Source organism: Melopsittacus undulatus, chromosome 1 (genome assembly GCF_012275295.1).
Source record: "Melopsittacus undulatus isolate bMelUnd1 chromosome 1, bMelUnd1.mat.Z, whole genome shotgun sequence".
Taxonomy (NCBI): Eukaryota; Metazoa; Chordata; class Aves; order Psittaciformes; family Psittaculidae; genus Melopsittacus; species Melopsittacus undulatus.
In genome coordinates, this window is record NC_047527.1 from 103,959,352 (window position 1) to 103,977,700 (window position 18,349).

The window sequence follows — 18,349 nt, forward strand, 5'->3', positions numbered from 1 at the left end:
GGCCTGGCAAGTCTGACATCTTATTTGCAAGCGTGTCACTGGAGCGAAAACCATTAAAACCTCTGTGCTAATAGACACAAACAGAAATTATTGCTGCAAGCTACATATTCCTTAAACCAGGCAGGTTGTTTCCAGTCATAATAAAATACCTACATGGCAGAGGAGGGGAGAAAGGAACACTGAAATGGAGCTGAATGTGGCATTAATAGACTTTGGGTTTATTCTCTGCTCTGCTACTGGGCAATTGCACAGCCAGGGATAACTCATGTCATCTCTGTGAGAGCTTCAGGTGAAAAGCTGTCTTCAGATGCTGTGTGTTACTGCACTGCAAGAGTCTCATGCTTGGACTAATCCCTTTTCTATCCCTATTAACCAGAAAGATAATTAAAAATCTTACAGAAAAGAAAGACCTACAGCAGATGAAGTAGGTATTCATGGTGACTACAGGTTCCTGGCTTTCCTTCATACTTATTTGCTGCCTATATCCATTACAAGCCTATGTGTTCAAAGGCAAACAGCAAAATCCCTGTGTCTTCAGGAATTGCTTGGAGTGGGGCAATGCAAGCACAGGGTGGAGAGCATCAACTCTTAGTCCAAGTGACAAAATTCCAGCCTTAGTAGCAAAAACCAGGCTCATTGCCAGAAAAACTGAGCTTCTCAAAGAAGCCTTTATATTAACATGAGTGTTTGGGTTTTGTTTCTGCACAACATGTTAAAAGACATAACACAGGCTCCCGCATCAAGCAGAGCATTGACAAAGAAGGTCCTGCTTGTCTTTACTTTGAGTAACAGCCCTCAGCATCACCAGCCTAAATCAGTCCCTCCAAATTCCCCCTTCACCTTTTGGCCCTCTCTATTTACAGTTACCTCCTACAAAACTAACACTCTTAGGCTACAGTAATTAACGAAACTTCACCAAAACCCATAGGAGATCCAGTTGGGGCACTTGAGTAATGCAGCATGCAAAAAGAACTAGGAAAGAAGATGTGGAGGCTCTCTCAGCATAGAAAAGGGCTCCACTAACTCTGCAACCTATAATGCAGTGGCAGAAGTTGCTTGTAAATGGCTTAACCAAATGTGATCCATTCTCTCATGCACAGTAAGTATCTAAGTGTCCAAGGGAGAGGATAAGGCACTCTGGGAAGATGAAGTGCCAGGTTTAGAGGGAAATGAGAAACTCCACACCTTCCTAGCCATCAAAGGCTTTTTCCCTCTGAATGTTTGCAAGGTGTGCATGTGCTGTGTGTTGCTGAGCCTTGCATCTGCTGGACAGAGGAGAAACTAATTCCTAAGAATTTCAGTGATGTCAGGCATTTTCTTTTTTTTGCTGTCACCATAAAGTGGCAAAAGCTGTCAGCAGTAGCTTAGCAAAAAGTGTTGACGTTGCCTGGATACCGAGTGCTGCTCCAGTATAGGATTTGCCTGCGTGTCTGTATTTGACAGCGATAACTCCTCTGGATTTTAGTTTTCCTTTAATATTCTGAGAGCCGTGCAAGCATCTCCCCTTATTCACATCCCTCCTTCTCCCTCCTCCCCCACTTTTCGGCTTTGTAAAATGCACATTAATTCCTCGACCATAGTAAAACCGTAAATAAGAAGCCATAAAAATATTTTCCCTAGCTGTCTTCCTCCAAGGTTAATCTTTTCAGTTACATAAGCACTTTATAAAATAGCATGGGGGCCATATATGAGAATCTGTTTATGTGATTAACACTTGGCTCCTTCTTTACCATGGCGCAATGACAGTATTTTCTGTTTTGCATTTGCCACTGCTGAGGTTTGCTCAGCTGTCTCTCCATGACTTCCAAAGCAGAAGGCAGCAAGATTTCCCATTGCTTTTCAGGGAGTGCTTACAGTAAATCATTACTGGTGGGTATCCAAGGAGTCCTGGCGAAAAAAAAGAGCACTACTGAGTACCTGCTCGTTTTTTGTTAGAGTGGGTGGATTCCAGGTTTTCACTGATGGCAAAAATTCAGCTACTCTAAAGGGAAGTGGATTTCCCAAGTCTTTCCCCTTATTGCTGTCCTGCTCCCTGTCTAACTGTGCCTTAGTGTTTGAAGAAAGAGTTCTGGATGCCTTTTAGTGAAGTGCTGTAGTGTTGAAGTGTAGTGTTGAAGTGATTCTTTTATGGTAAGGAATCTGGAAGGACTTGAGAGAAAGCTTGAGGCAGAAACAGAAACAGGACCAAAGTGCATACAAAAAATCCAGCACTGAACTCCTCTTCCTGGCAGCGGGATGACAAAGAAGTCAAAAATAAGTCCACTGCACATCATTTTTCCAGACAGGTCCTTGACATGGTTCCTAAGTGAGGAACGATGCACAGTTATGCTGGTGGTCCACAGCAGCAGATTTCAGCACCATGTGGGGTCATTTGCCAAAGGAAATGATGTGTCTTTAGTGTCACTTGTTTCATTTACTTACTAATGTCACAGGCTTTCAAAAGGCAAACAGCCAAGTCTCTCTTTCAACAATCCCATCACAAACATGAGTGCCCTTCTCCCCAGGGGAATGACTTGGGTTAGCCACACTGAAGGAAGCAAGGGGCATACTCTCCTGCCCCTTGCAATTGCTTCTTCAAAAAATAAATCAAATCCATGTATCATCAATAAACATCATGACAGCATCCCTTCAAGAGAGTAAATAAAACTTGAACGCAAGAAGAACAGGTACCATCACCTTGTAACTCCTTCCAAATGATTCCAGCCACAAAGCAGTGAACATGTTAGGTTCATCTACACAGTGTAATTCTGTTTTCCCTTTCATCACAGACTCCTCAGGGAAGTGGTGGAATAACTGTCCCTGGAAGTGTTCATAAAACATATCAATGAGACTCTTAGTGACACACTTCAGTGGTGGTCTTGGCATCCCTGTGGTAAAGGTTGGAGTTGATCTTAAAGGTCTTTTCCAACTGAGTGGATTCTATGGTTCCATGATCACAGCAGTAGCAGACATGAGATTTTGGACACAGTGCTGGCTTCGATAGCTCTGCATGGAGAAGACACCTTTCTGTTGTAGCACTCACAGTCCTGCAATTTAACCACTGGTAAAAGATTTACATGGGAAAATTACTGATGCTGTGAAGAAATCAGACGGAAAGCTTGAAGCAGAAACAAGCCCTAAAAAATAACATCTCTTTAATCTTCAACTTTAAAACTGAAATGGACATGAAAGGTGGAGACAACTCAGCAGGCTCATTTTGTAGTGATGCCTTTTGCTGTTGCCCTAACTGAGCCTCTCATGGCTGGGAACTGTAAGAGCACTTGGATGGTTTAAAGATTCAAAAGCCGGTGCAAGAAGGCAGTGCCACAACACTCACAGTGAAGACCCACAAGTGCATGTGAAAAACTCACCTCCTCCCAGCTGCACACCTCTTCTTAAATACAAAATGCAATACAAGAGTGAAAAAGAAGGTGTGGATCCACATTTCTTTTCCAAGCACAGATGAGATCTCCAGACAGGGCAGCTCCTCCACCGACTATGTTCATTCTCTTCGTATACCGTTTTTCCACATGGAAAGGTGATGTAGGCACCAGGCTACTCTAAACAAAGCTCCAGACACTGCTCATCCCAAAATGATGGATCAGTTTAACAGCAGTGTGACTTCTGAGTGGTGCTCAGCAGCAGCTTGTTTGACTTTAATGTGATTTAATTGCAGTGACATGTCTTTAATAACAAAACCCATACCAAGAAACTGAAGTTGGAACAAAAACTGACCTAAGGCCAGTTTCCCAAGGATTTTCCCCCTCTCCTGCTCTAACTTGTGCATCCCAAGCTCTCCTGGATCACTGAGATGGCTGCAGCCACTCAGAGCTTCTCCAGCCCTTGCCCCAACCACATGTAACAAGGTGCCTTGCCCTCAGTTTCATCCTCTGTAATGGCCATATGATTCCCCAGCACCATCCTCTGAGGTTAGGAACAATCCCAAAGTAGCCACCTTCCTTGAGTCTCCACAGGAGCTTATTCATGTGAAAAAATACCTGAGATTTTTACCTCCCTTCATCATATCTAAACTCTGCAGTTAAAGGAAAAAATGAGACATCACCATGGGCAGAAACCTCCCTGAGGACATCTCCCTTGCACAGAAGCTCCACATCACCTTTTGCTGCACCTTCCCACCCTTGGAAGTGCTCAAAAACCATGTAGATGAGGGCCTTAGTGATACGGTTTAGTGGTGGTCTTGGGAGCCCCGGGGTAATGGCTGGACTTGATGATCTGAAAGATGTTTTCCAGCCTAGTTCATTCTATGATTCCATGTGTGCTACTATTACATGAAGATATTCCATATAGCATGCAGAGACAAGACACGCTGATTTCTGTTTTTGCATTTTCATACTGTAATGGTTTTTACACATTCTTCACCCCAATGGTCTGGATAATACCAGAGCACAAGTCCACTTTGGTGAATCAAACTTGAAGGAATCATGGCCCACCACAAAGGAATACCCAAGCGATGGCCATTAATTAAATACCTTAATGTAATTAAGAAAAAAGAGAAACCTCATTTTCCTTCTTGATCTTTGTTTCTACAACCATGAAAACCAGGGAGATGTTCCTAACTACTATAGCAAAGCCCATACCTGTTACCCCATAGCCACTGACCACTTCTCTACATTCAGAACATCTCTCCCTGCCTGTCTTCTCTTACCACCAGTAAGAGTTTGCTGATAAATCACATATTTTTCTGCAGACTGGGCTTGATCCAATGCAATCTAGACAGCTGTACAAACTGGTTTGGGCTAATCCCCAGCACTTGCTTGATAGATTCCTGCAAATGCCAGCGAACATGCAAGATGTCAGATCCACAATAATCCTCATTACTCACTATTAATGTTTTTGAGGAAGGAAGGGTTGTAATTAGGCTTTTGTCAATGAGAGTGCCTTTGACTGCATTTGAAGTAAGGGCTTTCCTCTTGCTTTGAAAACCCAACACAGTGAAACTTAGAACCCCAGGTAGGAAACTATTTGTTATTGTTCACCACCTTCACAGGGGTAGAAAGCAAATATTGCTGAAATCGGACAAAATATTTCTTTTCTTGTTTGCTTGGGTTTTTCTGCTTCATTAAGAATGTCATTTTGTGTCTCAAGTCAACTGGCTTATGTGTCTCAGCAGGAATTTATATCATTAACTTCAGGCACTCAGGCCTGGAAATTGTTCCACCGCATTCAGAGTTGAATGGTTAAATCTTCCCCTCTGTCACTGTGAGAATGTAGAAATTCAGATGTGTTTAAATACACATAACACAGCAGAATTGGATCTTTGCAGGGGTAGAAGCCACATTGCAATTACTTTTAATTTACTGAAAGAAGCAATACTTTATTCTAAAAGATGAAAAAACTTAGCTATCTGCTCATCTAAATGTTTGTGTCGATTCACTTTTGAGGTTAGCTCTCCCAGACAAGTTTAGGCCAGTGCTGCCTTGCTGAGGGCTTCTATGCCAAAAGCCCATTTTTATTACATGGCCACATACTTCAGCTGCTGTTTGTGCTTCTTGTCTTTCAGAAATACTTCAAGGTGCACCTAACATAGCCAAGCTCTCCCCTTCTCTAGCAAATATGAAGGAGGCAGGCACTTACAGATGCTAAACACAGGGTAAATAACACAGGCACTATTTGCCACCTGGAGCTACTCTTGTTCCGCTATTAAGCATTAGCTCATATGCAGGTCTTCCACCCTCTCTCCAGAAAGTCTTGACCTTCATAGCATTTAGATGTGGATTTTTATTTTGCATGGATTGAAGCCAGTTTTGGCCTCCAGCTGCTCAGAACTATGTGGGCACATTGGCATGCAAGAGAAATTGAAGCAACTGCATAACTGCAAACAGCATCATCCTGTTGGAGTTGCAGCTTGCGTGGCCAAGCACAGTTCTCTCACCATTAAAAGACTCTGTGGACAGACTGTGAACAAGCTATGGAAACCTTAGACTGAGGTTAAGCAAACAAATCTGACACCGAACCTGCCCAGCTTGGGCAGGCAATGAAGTAGATACGTTCAACAGTGACCCTGAAATGATATGCTCTGGATTCCCAAACAACAGTGTTTGTTGAAGAATATGTGATTAATGGCTTGCCTTCGCATCCCTTTGCTAACCAAAAAGTGAATTGCATTGGGGTCCGTGCATTTGTTAATGACACTAAATGTCTATGTCCCTATACTGAGGGCCATATCCTGACCTGAGGGCAATGGCAAACCCTCCTGGGATGAGGAGAGAAGTTGTTTTCAACAACTGATGAAATCATTGCCATTACACAGGTTGGAGGGATGCATGCTTTTAGCCCCTGCTGTTTTGAATGGATTTATAAAAAAAGAAAGGGAAGCATAATAAAATGTCCTTAGCATCCTTTTGAAAACCTAAGCCAAAGCATCTCTACGCAAGCAAGGCAATCCCAGCTTCTCCATACAGCAAGGAGAAGCACTGAGATGCCCACAGGAGGGCACCTATGTTTCACATTCATATAGGAGCTCCCAGGGAGATGCAGTTTAGGCTCACACAATGTGGCACTATCTGGCTGGTGTAGCTACCCACAGGTACTTGTCACTGCAGTCCTGTGTCACACAGCTACATGGGGCTTTCAAAGCTGCCCTTACACTTTGGGTTCTGAAAGCTGTAAGCAGCAGGTGATACTGCAAGAAGCTAAGTATAAAGAAACCCCATTGCAAACTGCTGCAGTTTCCTACCATCAAAGTGTGTCTGTAGAAACACTAAGGCAAGCTTCAAAAAAGCTAAGAAATTGAGGTGTTTTGATGATTGATCATCAAAGACTCCGAGTACTTATTTTGCATATCAACTACACACATATTAATATTTTCCGTAATGTAAGACAATAAATACTTAAAGATAGAGAACAATCTTCAAATACTGGGTAAACTGCAACAGAGAAGGGCACAGCAGGAAGCCTGTAGAGAAGAAAAATAGTAATACTAAAAAAAGCCCAAACCAACCCTGAAACAGTCCACCACAACGGCTCTGCAGTTGGATGATCACTGCTGCTGTTTACAAGCTGCTTATAAGGTGCTCTAACCCCTGATCAGATCAAAACGAATGCTGCAGGCTCTCCTTGCCCACTCACGACTCTGCCAGTGATGTGGTGCTAAAGCAGACACTGACAGCTCATGAGATGGTTTATACCAACCAGCTTACTGCGAGGCTGTGGTGTCTGCCCATGCTTTCTTCCCATACAAATGGGAATATTATCTTCAGTTGTGTTTATGGTCAACAGGTCAAACAAAATACAAATTGAACACAGGGAACAAGTCTAGTAATCCATGCAGGCAAGTAGCAGAGTCTGTGTGAAGTCTTTAAAACCCTCTCAGACTGATTATCACCAGGTCTCTCCACCAAGATGCTTTCACAGCCACAAAGGTTGCCTAAAGCAAAGGGTCATTTCCACCAAGCCCATGAACTGAGACACCAGAGTGATCAATGCCTCACCCTATTGACTCTCACAATGCACAGTCATTTGCTATCATTATTATGGCTTTTACTTTCTTTTCAAAGTCAGTGTTCTCATCTAGTCCAAAACTCACACAGACCCAACAAGGGCTACATGCAAGCTAGAGGCCGCTGGACTGAGCCTGAGAGTTAAAAATGTGCTCTGCTACACATACTATATTCCCCAAACCGTGCATTTTTTTCTGCCTTGTGATCTTTCATTCCCTATTTTTCCAGATCAGCACAGTGGCTTAACATTTATCGTGTTTATTCAGCCCATTTTTCCATGGACTTTATCTAAAGAAGCTGAGTACTTATGACATCTGTAAAGCTTGGATCTGATACCTTAAGTGATTAATAATACTTCAGACTCTAACCACATATCAAAAGAACTGGGATGCACAATGCATTTTCAATGGGATTGTGACAAACATTTACTAAGATTCAGACAAAACAATGTACTTAACATTAGATGTGTGAAGAAACCTACTAAAATAAATGGGATTTCTCCAGCATTTATAACCATGCCAAGCCATAACCACAAAAAAAACCCCTACAAGTTATTTCTAAATGATCTTCTGTGATTAGCCAGCTTGAGAGTTCAAAACTCTCTTTAGCTTTACTGTTGCTCACATTTCTATCTGTGGGGAAACAAAGTCACCTGCACATGAGCACTGCTCTGCAGACCTCTCTTACCAAAGGATACCAAGAAGACCAGCAGTGAAATGCCACCAGGGTTCATCAGCCTTTAGAAATGTTCAAATGGTAGTTTCTATTTCTTCTGCATGCCAGCAGCAGTCACTAAAAGAGCAAATATAAAACTAAGGTCTTGTCTATACATCACAAGAAATACTAACTTGGTTGATATTTAAAAGTCTGATCTCTTAAGGTATGTTCCATAGTTTAAATCCCAGGAAAGAAATAAAAGATGGGAATGAATCTGGTTGCAGGTCTGTACCGTACCCTACAGATGAAAGTTAGAAGCATCCCTTGCATTATTGCATCTAAATCATCAGTAATTTGAAGATAGACTAAAAAGTCCTTCTTGCCTAGAAAGAGTGGTAAAGAATATAAAAGCATACTGGCTGTACTCCACTTCGTGGCCATAGGAAACTAAGCTGAAAAGGGAAGCACATTGAAAGATATTCCAACTAAATTAAGACCAATCAACACAGCCACATTTTGACCAGAAAAAATCATCTATTGCTGACAGCAGATGTCAGTTACTGGCTGGAGAAACAGTGCTGAATGAGGCTGGTCTTTGGCCATGCAAAGCTGAGTGTGGTACCAGCTCTGTTGCAGCAGTGCTGACACATGTTGTCTGCAAAAAGTCATTTCTCTAGCGTAGACGAGACCAAAATGAAAAGTGACAGTCCCTGTCTGCCTCTGCAGGCAAAGCAAGCTTGAAAAATTATGATGAGATGCTTTTGTACAGCAGTACTGGAAAATAAAGGAAGACAAACAGCTCTGATCCTTTCCTGGGCTTTAGGGGATAATGGTGGAAGAGCCTACACCACCCTCCCAAGGTGAACTGGGACCAAGCAGCCCCAAACTTCCCCAACCTGCTCCCTTCATCCTGCATGGCGAGGGTAGTCAAAGCCAGAAATCAAAGCTGCCTCATGTCCTTTCCCTCTGGTATCCCACAGGGCGACTGTGAACAGAGCTGGAAAAGTGAAGATGGAAGTGGCCTTAGCTATTCAGCATCTTGATGCAGGCTATAATCGATGGCTCTTTACAAGTGCTGTCTGAAGGCAGGGAGGGCCCAAGACTATGGGATGAATTTATCAATTTAGCCAAGAAAAATCCAGATGCAGACTGCATCAGCTGGCATGAAGGAGGACATCCCATTGCATGGCACCGAGTGTCACAGGAAGGTATTCCTAAAGAATAACGGTGGGAAATAGCATGAGTCAATGGTACATGAAATACCTGTGTCTGGCTGCCAGCCCTCCAGAACAGCTTGGCTTGGACTAAACTCCACTTCACTGTAAGTTGTTACCTATATGTCATGAATATGGGGTAAAATCTGGGGAGGAAACAAATGAAAGCTTGAAGGGAAGCTTTAGCACAGCCGGGAGGTCTTCAAAGGAGTGGAGCTGAATGTGGGGTTTTCCCCTTTTCTTTCCTGGGTTATTGCAAATAGAGAGCTGCTTGCTCCATCTATGGGTAAAAGTTAGTACAATCATAAGCTTTTGTTACAGAGGGCACAATCTAACCACAAGATGCTCTCCGAGAAAATAAACTATTACAATGAGTAAAATATATGACAAACATTCTGCATTGCATCTTGCAGTTTGAAGAAAAAAACCCCAACTATCTGGGCCTTTTTTATTAGAGCACCAGAAGCCCTCCTTATGAATTCTGGGGGCCTAATAATTTAGTTAATAGCATTAAATTTCATAAGGAGAAAAATTAATCCAAAAAGTCAGAAAATTGAAACTTTATATTGAAAAACATTTCCTTCCTCAAATACAGTGCAAATTCACCGATTCAAATCTGACCACCAGCTTCAAGGTAGTTGAAAGCTGTGTAATTGTCAGTTCAAAGATCTGTAGACAACTTTCAATTCCGAGCTAAATCTATCTTTCGATCCCATCCACCACAGCCCAAAGCTTTAAAGTCAATGGAAACCTTTCAATTGATTTCCTGTGCTGTTAAAACTGGCAGCATGATCAATATGTCATGAGAACTGCTGTCACTCGAACTGATGGGTTTGAAAGTGGAGGCAGGACCGGAAAATGCCCTCCTATCCTTGAGATGGGGCATTCAGCCCCATGGAAAAAAAATACATTTTAATGATTAAAATTGCATACAAACACCTACTTCAAATAAAATATTCGGGGTACTTGATTTTAGCATATCTGCAGGGGTAGCTCTCTAATTCCCATTCAGTAAAATAAAGCTCTCCCTATTTATTTGTAGATGTACTGGCTCTGAAGTGACAGCTTATGCAAGAAAAGTGTAATGTGAATTGTGTTTTCCCCTAGTGGAGGTTGTCCTCCTGTGTTTACTCTGGATCATCTCAGTTTGCTTTACTGAGAGTAAGTTTGTGCCACTTCTTTGTTTTGGCACCATACCTGCTTGTGCAAACTGGCGCACACAGGAAATGCACTCCCAATGCAGCCAAGACTCAATAACATCTTGGAGCATCAGGTCCCAAGTTGTTCCTCATGAGAGAAGTTCATGCAGTTTTGAGCAAACCTAAGACAGCTTAGGAAGCAGTTCCACAATAGCAAGTTTGAAGTAACTTTTCACAGCACCTCAAACTTCAAGTTACACCTCTTCACTCATCCTTCATTCCTGTTGTCCCTGAAAAAAATATGTAGGGAATCAGTGTCAGCTCTTTAGAAGCAATCTTGGTAGCTACAGGTAACTCCACTCATTTGTTTTGTATCCAATTAAAATGTAATTGCTGGATGTTCCATGGCTGCTCACATGCTCATGCTGGTGGGTAAAACCCAAGTACTGAGCTCAACATCTTATAGAGCCAAATCTCCACTTGCACAATGTGCCTGGCTTTAGAAAGGGGAAGGTGGGCAGCACTGGGTGGAACTGCATCTACCAAGATTCACAGTGTGGGACAACAGCACTAGCAAGCCATCTGCATCACCTCAAAGCCAAGCTTAATTCCTCCCAAATCCATACTCAGTTTTCAATTGTCTGCCTGTTAGTGCTGTTGCAAAGAAATTCTCAGACATAAAAGAAACTAAAATGCTAAGAACTACATTTCAGAGCACTTGTACAGAAAACCAGCACACAGAGCTGTCTTGGATTTTTCTGCTGTGAACTTCCTGAACCAAAGCGGCTGCACCAGTGGACAAGCACACACCTCGCCCAAAAAGGTCCCCACAGAACCTCTTCCAGAGGGGCCTGAGGTGAACATGTTGCCTTCTCAGAGATGAGATGTGGACATGAAGCTGCATCCAGCAGTTTACTGTCTTGAAGCTGTACTTACAAAATACCTGAAGTGGCTGGCAGCCAATTACATGTTGTGGGAAGGTGTTTTTCCTTTCGAGTCAAATCTTTTGTCAGATCAGAGCACTGGGGTTATGACCAGCTGCTGAACTGGGGTAACGAAAGGGAAAAGACACAAATATGAGCTTTTGGCTATTGCCAAATCAAGTGATGCAGTATTAAAGATGAACAACAACTTTAAACTCACACCCTTAAGTGGAAAACATTTTAAGCCTCATGTCTGCAAATCACTTTCTGTATTAGTATTGCCCTACCCTAACCATTAATGCCCTTCCTAAACTGCATATATTCAAAAGGCAAAATAACTTTGGTGGGAAAACAGCAACTACATGGGAAAGAAGGCACTGAGAATACCACACATAGCCTTTAAAATGAAAACAAGCAAGGAAGAAGTTGCTTCCAAGAAAAACAAGGAATATGCACAGTAACAGGTTAGTCTGTGTTTTGAACAATGTGTAGGAGGAGGAAGTGGAGGGAAGATGGGTATGTCATTTAAAACAAAGACTGCACATACTTCCCCCACATACTGCTGCATGATGATAGGCAAAAGAGTGCAGCACAGGCTCATTTCATAGAAAGGGGGGGGGGGAGGGAGGGGGAAAAAAAAACCCCAAACCCTTGTGAACTCTAATCTGGTCCTTGTTTTTTTTTCTTTTTTCTTTTCCTTTTTTCTTTTCCTTTTTTCTATTTTTTTAATTACAGATTGCCTGGATAAAACACAGGTTTGCTATAAACCCAAAGAGAAGACTCCAGTGCAGTTTCCCAGTAGAGCTGCAGCTGGGAGGGACCTCTGGAGGTCTCTGGTCCAACCCTGCTCAAAGCAGGGCTTCAACTTTAAACTGGGATGCTCACAGCCTTGTCCAGTAGACTTACTGAAATTTGCAAGGGCAGCAACTTCACAGCCCCTCCAGACCCCTGCTCCAAAGCTGTATCATCACCATCAAGGACACTTTCCTTACACCTGCCTGGAGCTTCCCTCTCTGCCTCCTGCCCTTCTGATGGGCATCCCCGAGATGGCTGGCATTGCCTTCTCCATAACCCTGATATGTAACTGAAGACAGTAAAAAGTTCTTCTTCTTCCTCCTACATCATGCACCCCAGTCCCTGACCATCACAGTGGCCCTTTGCTGAACCAGTATGCCCTTGTCTGTCTTTCACTGAGGAGCGCAGATTCAGGTCCAGCACTGCAGATGTGTCTCACCTGTGCTGAGCAGAGGGGGAGAACGACTTTGCCTGACCTGCTGGTGATGCTGCTCCTAATGCAGCCCAGCACAGAGTTAATTATCATTTCAATACCATTAATAGAGCACCAGCCCGGTCATAAAGGCAAGCAAACATGACAAGTCCATTTGATTTTAATACGTTCAAGGTCAGTTCAGATAAAGCAACCTAAGTATCATTCACTTTCAGCACAGGCATGCCAAGCTGCTTGAGTGAATGGGATTTTAATCATGTAGGCTGTGACAATTTTGAGCAGTGAAGCATTTATGCACCTTCAGAAACATGGATCCATGTGAACATTTAGCTCTTCTCACAGCTCTCCAGCACAGCATGTCACAGAATCACGGAAGGGTTTGGGTTGGAAGGGACATTGAAGATCACCCAGTTTGAAGCCCCTGCCATGGGCAGGCATACCTTCCACAGATTGCTTAAAGCCCTGTCCAGCCTGGCCTTGAACACTTCCAGGGATAGGGCAGTCACAGCTTCTCAGTGCAAGCTATTCCAGTGTCTCATCACTCTTACAGTGAAGAATTTCTTTCTTGTATCTAATCTAAATCTGCATTCTTTCAGTTCAAAGCCATCTTCAGTTTAAAGACATCTCCACGGCCCTCCCTTGGGCTTGCCCCAGCAGGTTCATGTTCTTCTTATGCTGGAGGCCCCAGAGTTAAACACAGTCCTGAAGGCAGGATCTCATGAGAGCAAAGGAGGAGAATCCCCTCCCTTGACCTTCTGGTCACACTGCTGCTGATGCAGCCCAGGACATGGTTGGTTTCTGGGCTTCGAGCACTCACTGTTGAGCCTCTCATCAACCAACACCCACAAGTCCTTCTCCTCAGGGCTGCTCTCAATCTGATCTCTGCCTAGCCTGTATTTGCAAAGGTATGAGATTATCTGCTCTGAGGAGTGTCTGAGAAGTCTTGGTACTCAGGAAATATTATTCAAGCCACATAGGCTTTGTTTTGAGTGGGGTATAACCAATTAATTTAGAGTTTTGCAATACATAGGGTTATTCTTCATCTGCAAAGTAGCAAAATGAAAAAGCCTTCCCTCTGAAAAACTATGTAATACAACAGAAATGCTAACCAATACATTTCCTGAAGTCCTGGAAGTTTTGTTACATAAAAGTTACTAAAATTTAATTAAATATAGTAAACGCTAAGAGCGTAATTCATTACCAACCCCTGTTTAGCACTCTGTGAATAAAACCTACTATAACATGCTAGTAAAGCATATGTATATGCATTAGTCCCTCTGTAAGAGAGCTAAACCATATGAAAGCATATGGTAAGAAAGATCCTGTTTTGCAGAAAGCTGCAGAATGGGAAGAGTTATCAGTTTAAACGTCAGTTTTAATCATCACATATTTTCCAAAAGGCTGTCCCTCCTGCTTTAAGAGCAAAAGAGCACAAACATCCAAGCCCAGCACAATTCCTGCAACTCTCTCTGGAGCAGCAGGGTCATGGCTATCCTCTGTTAACTCAAATATAGCATGGCCCCATTCCAAGCCTGTTCCTGTGACAGCGATGTGACCTTATCCAAAGGATTTTGCTGACCACTGGAAGATTGACTTATTTAATATTCTGCTGTACGTAGCCAGGACTAAAACAGTGCCGTTCACTTGGACAAATTGACTGAAAAGTCACAAGGTGGCTTTGCTGTGCAGTGTACATTGCTGTTCCTCCTGCAGCAACCACCCCCTCTCTGCGTGCTCAATCAGTGGCATATTGCATACAGTATTTAAATATATGTGGACTGGCAAGAAGAGCTTAAATGGACTGTAATTATCTAGAGGCTTGAGAAAGAACATAAAAGGATACTTGAACTTCAAGCAGAGAAGAACAAATGTCCTTGAATAGAAATTATGCTTAGAGTCTACTTTGAGTCCTTCAGAAACAGTGGCTGCTACTTTCAATCTCTTGAAGGTGTTTTAGAGAGAGGCAAGGACTGGGAAAGATGCCATTTCTATTAAGGTGCAGCAGAACTTCCCATAAACATAAAGAAAAAATCCTATATTCTTTGCCTAGCTATGTTCTTGTGCAAAAAAGTCACTAAGAAATTACTTGTTCTGATTAAAATTAATGCTTTTAGGGTATATTCTGATGAAGAAAAACAAGAAGGCCCCTCTGTACTATTTTAAGTCACTGAAAGCTGTCAATATGTTGCAGGAAACATAGCCAATCATAGGTATACACACCACTAATTACCTACATTGTCACAGGTTTGCCAACAATTTATCACCGAGTTATTTCTTCAGTTCACAGAAGGAAAACACACTATGATCTGACAATACAGCATCCTCAGTGGTAAGACAGTCCCCTCTTTCCCCTGTCACTTTATCCCCTTCCTATAGCCACTAACCCCTCGGGTAGACCAGGTTGGGTTTGTAGACCAGCACTGGGAACCCTTATTCAGCAAGGAAGTTTTAAAACTGAAGCCTGTTCTTAGTCAGTTCATTTCTGAGCCCTGATGGTGCATTAGCCCCCGGGCTGCCGAAGAGGTACAATCTGTGCCCGATACAAAGCAGGCAAGTGCTCTGAACCATACAGGTCTATGATGCCTTTCATATTCCGGCAGAGGAGCTCACACACTCCCTTAATGGTCATTTGATTGGAAACATGTATCATTCACTTCTACACAGTAAAGGTCTCTTTCCCCTCCTACAACAAGGCAGAGAAATATTATTTAAAGGAAGAACAGGAATTCCCTATGGAGTCTACAGAGGCAAGTCTCTGTTAGCTGCTCAGATGATGTTCTTCCTGTGCCCACCTCCACTGCAAACCCCATGAACACATCCAGCTGCTCTGGAGCCCCAGTGCTGACATCCAACCAGCCTCAGTGAACCCACCCAGAAAACTCCCACTCAGGCGGATGCAGGAATCCTAAGCAAAGCTTTGAAGCATGATTTCCCTCCTCAGCACTGTGTAGGTGTCCACGGCCCCGCAGAGGCCATACCCTAATGGCCAGCATGTCAGAAACCCAAAACACATGGTCAGTGAAAGCGACAATGAAAAATTAGCACATGCCTCATCTGCACTTACTTCACTACCGCAGGTAAAGAATGGGCCAAGCCCAGAGGTACTGTGTATCTTCCTGAAATAACATGAGCAATTTCTTACTTTTTCTTGATCTGGAGAAAAACTTGATGCCCCCAGGAGAGGTAGACGGGTTAGAATTGGGGGAGGACTCTTTGGAGGAGGACCTGAAGATCCCACTGAAGCTCATTCGGCGTGGGGAGCGTGGGGGAGACTCCTGGTAGGGGAAGGGGAACACTGTTTTGGGTGAGCCAGGGCTATGTTTGGATCTCACAGGGGCAGAAACGGGGCTGGAAGGTCGGTTCTGGAGCCCTTTGGAGAAAAGCCCTTTGGAAGGACTGCCGGTGGAGTAGCTTTCTTCCACCTGAGGAGGAGAGAAAAGGGAAATAAAAAGAAAACCACCATTAATTCAGTTCAGCTTGGGCCATCAGGATCTCTGAACCTGTCTCAACATAATCAGCTCCTGTTTATTCGTGTGGTGGATTAGCTACACCTCACCTTCCACAGCACTGCCTCCACTGACACTGGCACTGTGTGTACCACCTCTCTGGGCTCCACACTGCCCCTTGCTCTTAAAGACAGCCTGAATTTCACAAAAAAGTTTCAATATATGGGCATACCTTTTATTATCACATATAACACAGGATTTTCTTTACTGTTTTAATCTGATACACATCCCTCTCCCTTCTCCCGACAACTGAAAGATGACAGGCAATGAATGATCACCACTAACGAAACACAGTGCCCCAAACTCTTCCTCTTAATTTAAGCACCCTTCTACAGTACTTAAATCTCCATCTCATGATGTGGCACAGCACAGTACACAAGTTCCTAAGCACCTTATGGGTCTCTACACTGACGGCCACAGCCACAACTGTGGGATTGCAACTCCAGTCCCCAAAAGAGAGGAGCCATTTTAGAGTGACAACACTGCTGTGAATTACCCTGTCCCTGAGTTTGGGTACAATCCTCCTAATAGCTGTATCTCTTCTGGGACCTGTGCTGGCTTTTCAGCCAGTGTGAATATCTGTGCACGACGCAGCGCTGCACTGTGCAGGTTTACCCAGCAAGGCGGAATAAAAATACAGAAAAACAACAAAAAAGAAGGGAGCAAAGATTAAATTCTCTGTGCATACAATTAACAGAAGCTAACCCCAAACCTCTGTGGGATTTGCCTGTGCCTGGGCTACACGTAGAGTTTATTTCCTTCTGGATGCACAAGGTACTTCTGTGGGTATGAGACTGCTTTTTTAGCCAGGGGCATTTCTCATGAATGAAGGGCTCTGTTCCTGGCAAAAGGCAGCAGTGGGTTTTAGGTCTCCTGGGAAGGAATAAGCAAAGGCCGTGGTGTATGTGCCCACAGGCACAGTGTGCCACTGTGTTTCAGGCCCTTTGCATGCCTGCTCCTCTCTTCCCAATTACACAACACAAAACAGGAGATATGGATCAGACAACTTCTACCTGTGATAGATACCTCCCAGTGTGCGTCAGCCTAGTTAGGTACGGTATTGTTGCCATGGGAGTCATTGTAGGAAAAACCAGCATCTTTTATTAGGATGATTTTAGTGAAAGAAGAGATGAAAGAAAGCTTCATAAGTACCTGTGCCCTCCTTTGTGTCAGTGAAGACTTGTATATATGAACCTAACAAAAACATGGTCAGCTGAGTTTAAAATACATAAGCCATTAACTCCCTTTTCAAAATCAATTTTAGCCACAGCTTCAACATGCTTGTAGAAATACATATGAGCAGCACAACATCCAGCACAATGTCCTGTAACACAGGACCTCACTTCTCGTAAACCTCTGTCTCCTACACATGCACTTTAGACCAGCTCTTCTTTCCTCTTGGGACAGGACAGAGCTAGAATGGGTCCCGTTCCATGGGAACTGCAGAAGGGCCTGCAGGGAGTGTGGTCTCTCATTTGGGAAGGTTTCTAACCTAAAAGGCAAGTGGCATTTGGTCTGGGAGGTGGACACAAATAGCATGAACAGAGACATGCTGGCAAAGCCCTTGACAGTTGATCAATTCTGCTCTGTGCTCCTCTGTGCAGCACAAAAATCTCTTGCAAAAGACATAACAGCTTCTTATACCTGCACGCTTATTTTTGACAACATGGACAAAAATATCTCAGAAACAACCTCTCCTTTTGCAGACATATTAGGGGAGCAGCTGCCCTCAAGGGGACAATTTTGGAAAACATTAACGAACTTTAACTGAAGCAATAGGTACTAAAAGTATCTTGACAGTATCCATAAGAGGAGGAAAAGCAGTGCTTCATGCTTAATGCAGTGGCCTGAGGCTCAGGTTTGCTTCCCAGCTGTCATGGATTCTATGTGCAATCCTAACCTCATTCATATCCCACATCTATTCTGTCATGTGGACCGTATCTTCATTATTACCACTCTGAGTCCTCTGGCACACAAACTGTCTCCTGGTGAGTATTCATCAACACTAATAGGGTGCAATTCCTCAACTGAGACCTGGCATAATAACCACACTATAAGTAAATTAATAAACAAACTGCATTTTTATCATGGGTAAAATAGTGCCAAAGTGATAGCTTTTTCATAAAAACTCATTAGCTTTATTAAAATATCATCTGTAAATCATCCAAGACTACTTATAGCTGTTCTCTTGACAACTATATAGCCAGGAAGCAACTAAGTAGCACAACAGCACCTCCCTTTGC

The 18,349-nt window shown here is 43.2% G+C and overlaps 1 protein-coding gene across 3 annotated transcripts in view; it reads right to left on the minus strand.

Moving 5' to 3' along the window:
* The window catches only part of PRKAG2 (protein kinase AMP-activated non-catalytic subunit gamma 2), a 216,614-nt gene that overhangs the window by 125,404 nt on the left and 72,861 nt on the right, over positions 1-18,349 (minus strand). For all 3 annotated transcript variants that reach the window (XM_034064345.1, XM_034064320.1, XM_034064383.1), the window contains one exon: positions 15,743-16,022. In XM_034064345.1, coding sequence (XP_033920236.1) covers positions 15,743-16,022 — 280 coding nt within the window. The remainder of the gene's footprint in view (positions 1-15,742; positions 16,023-18,349) is intronic.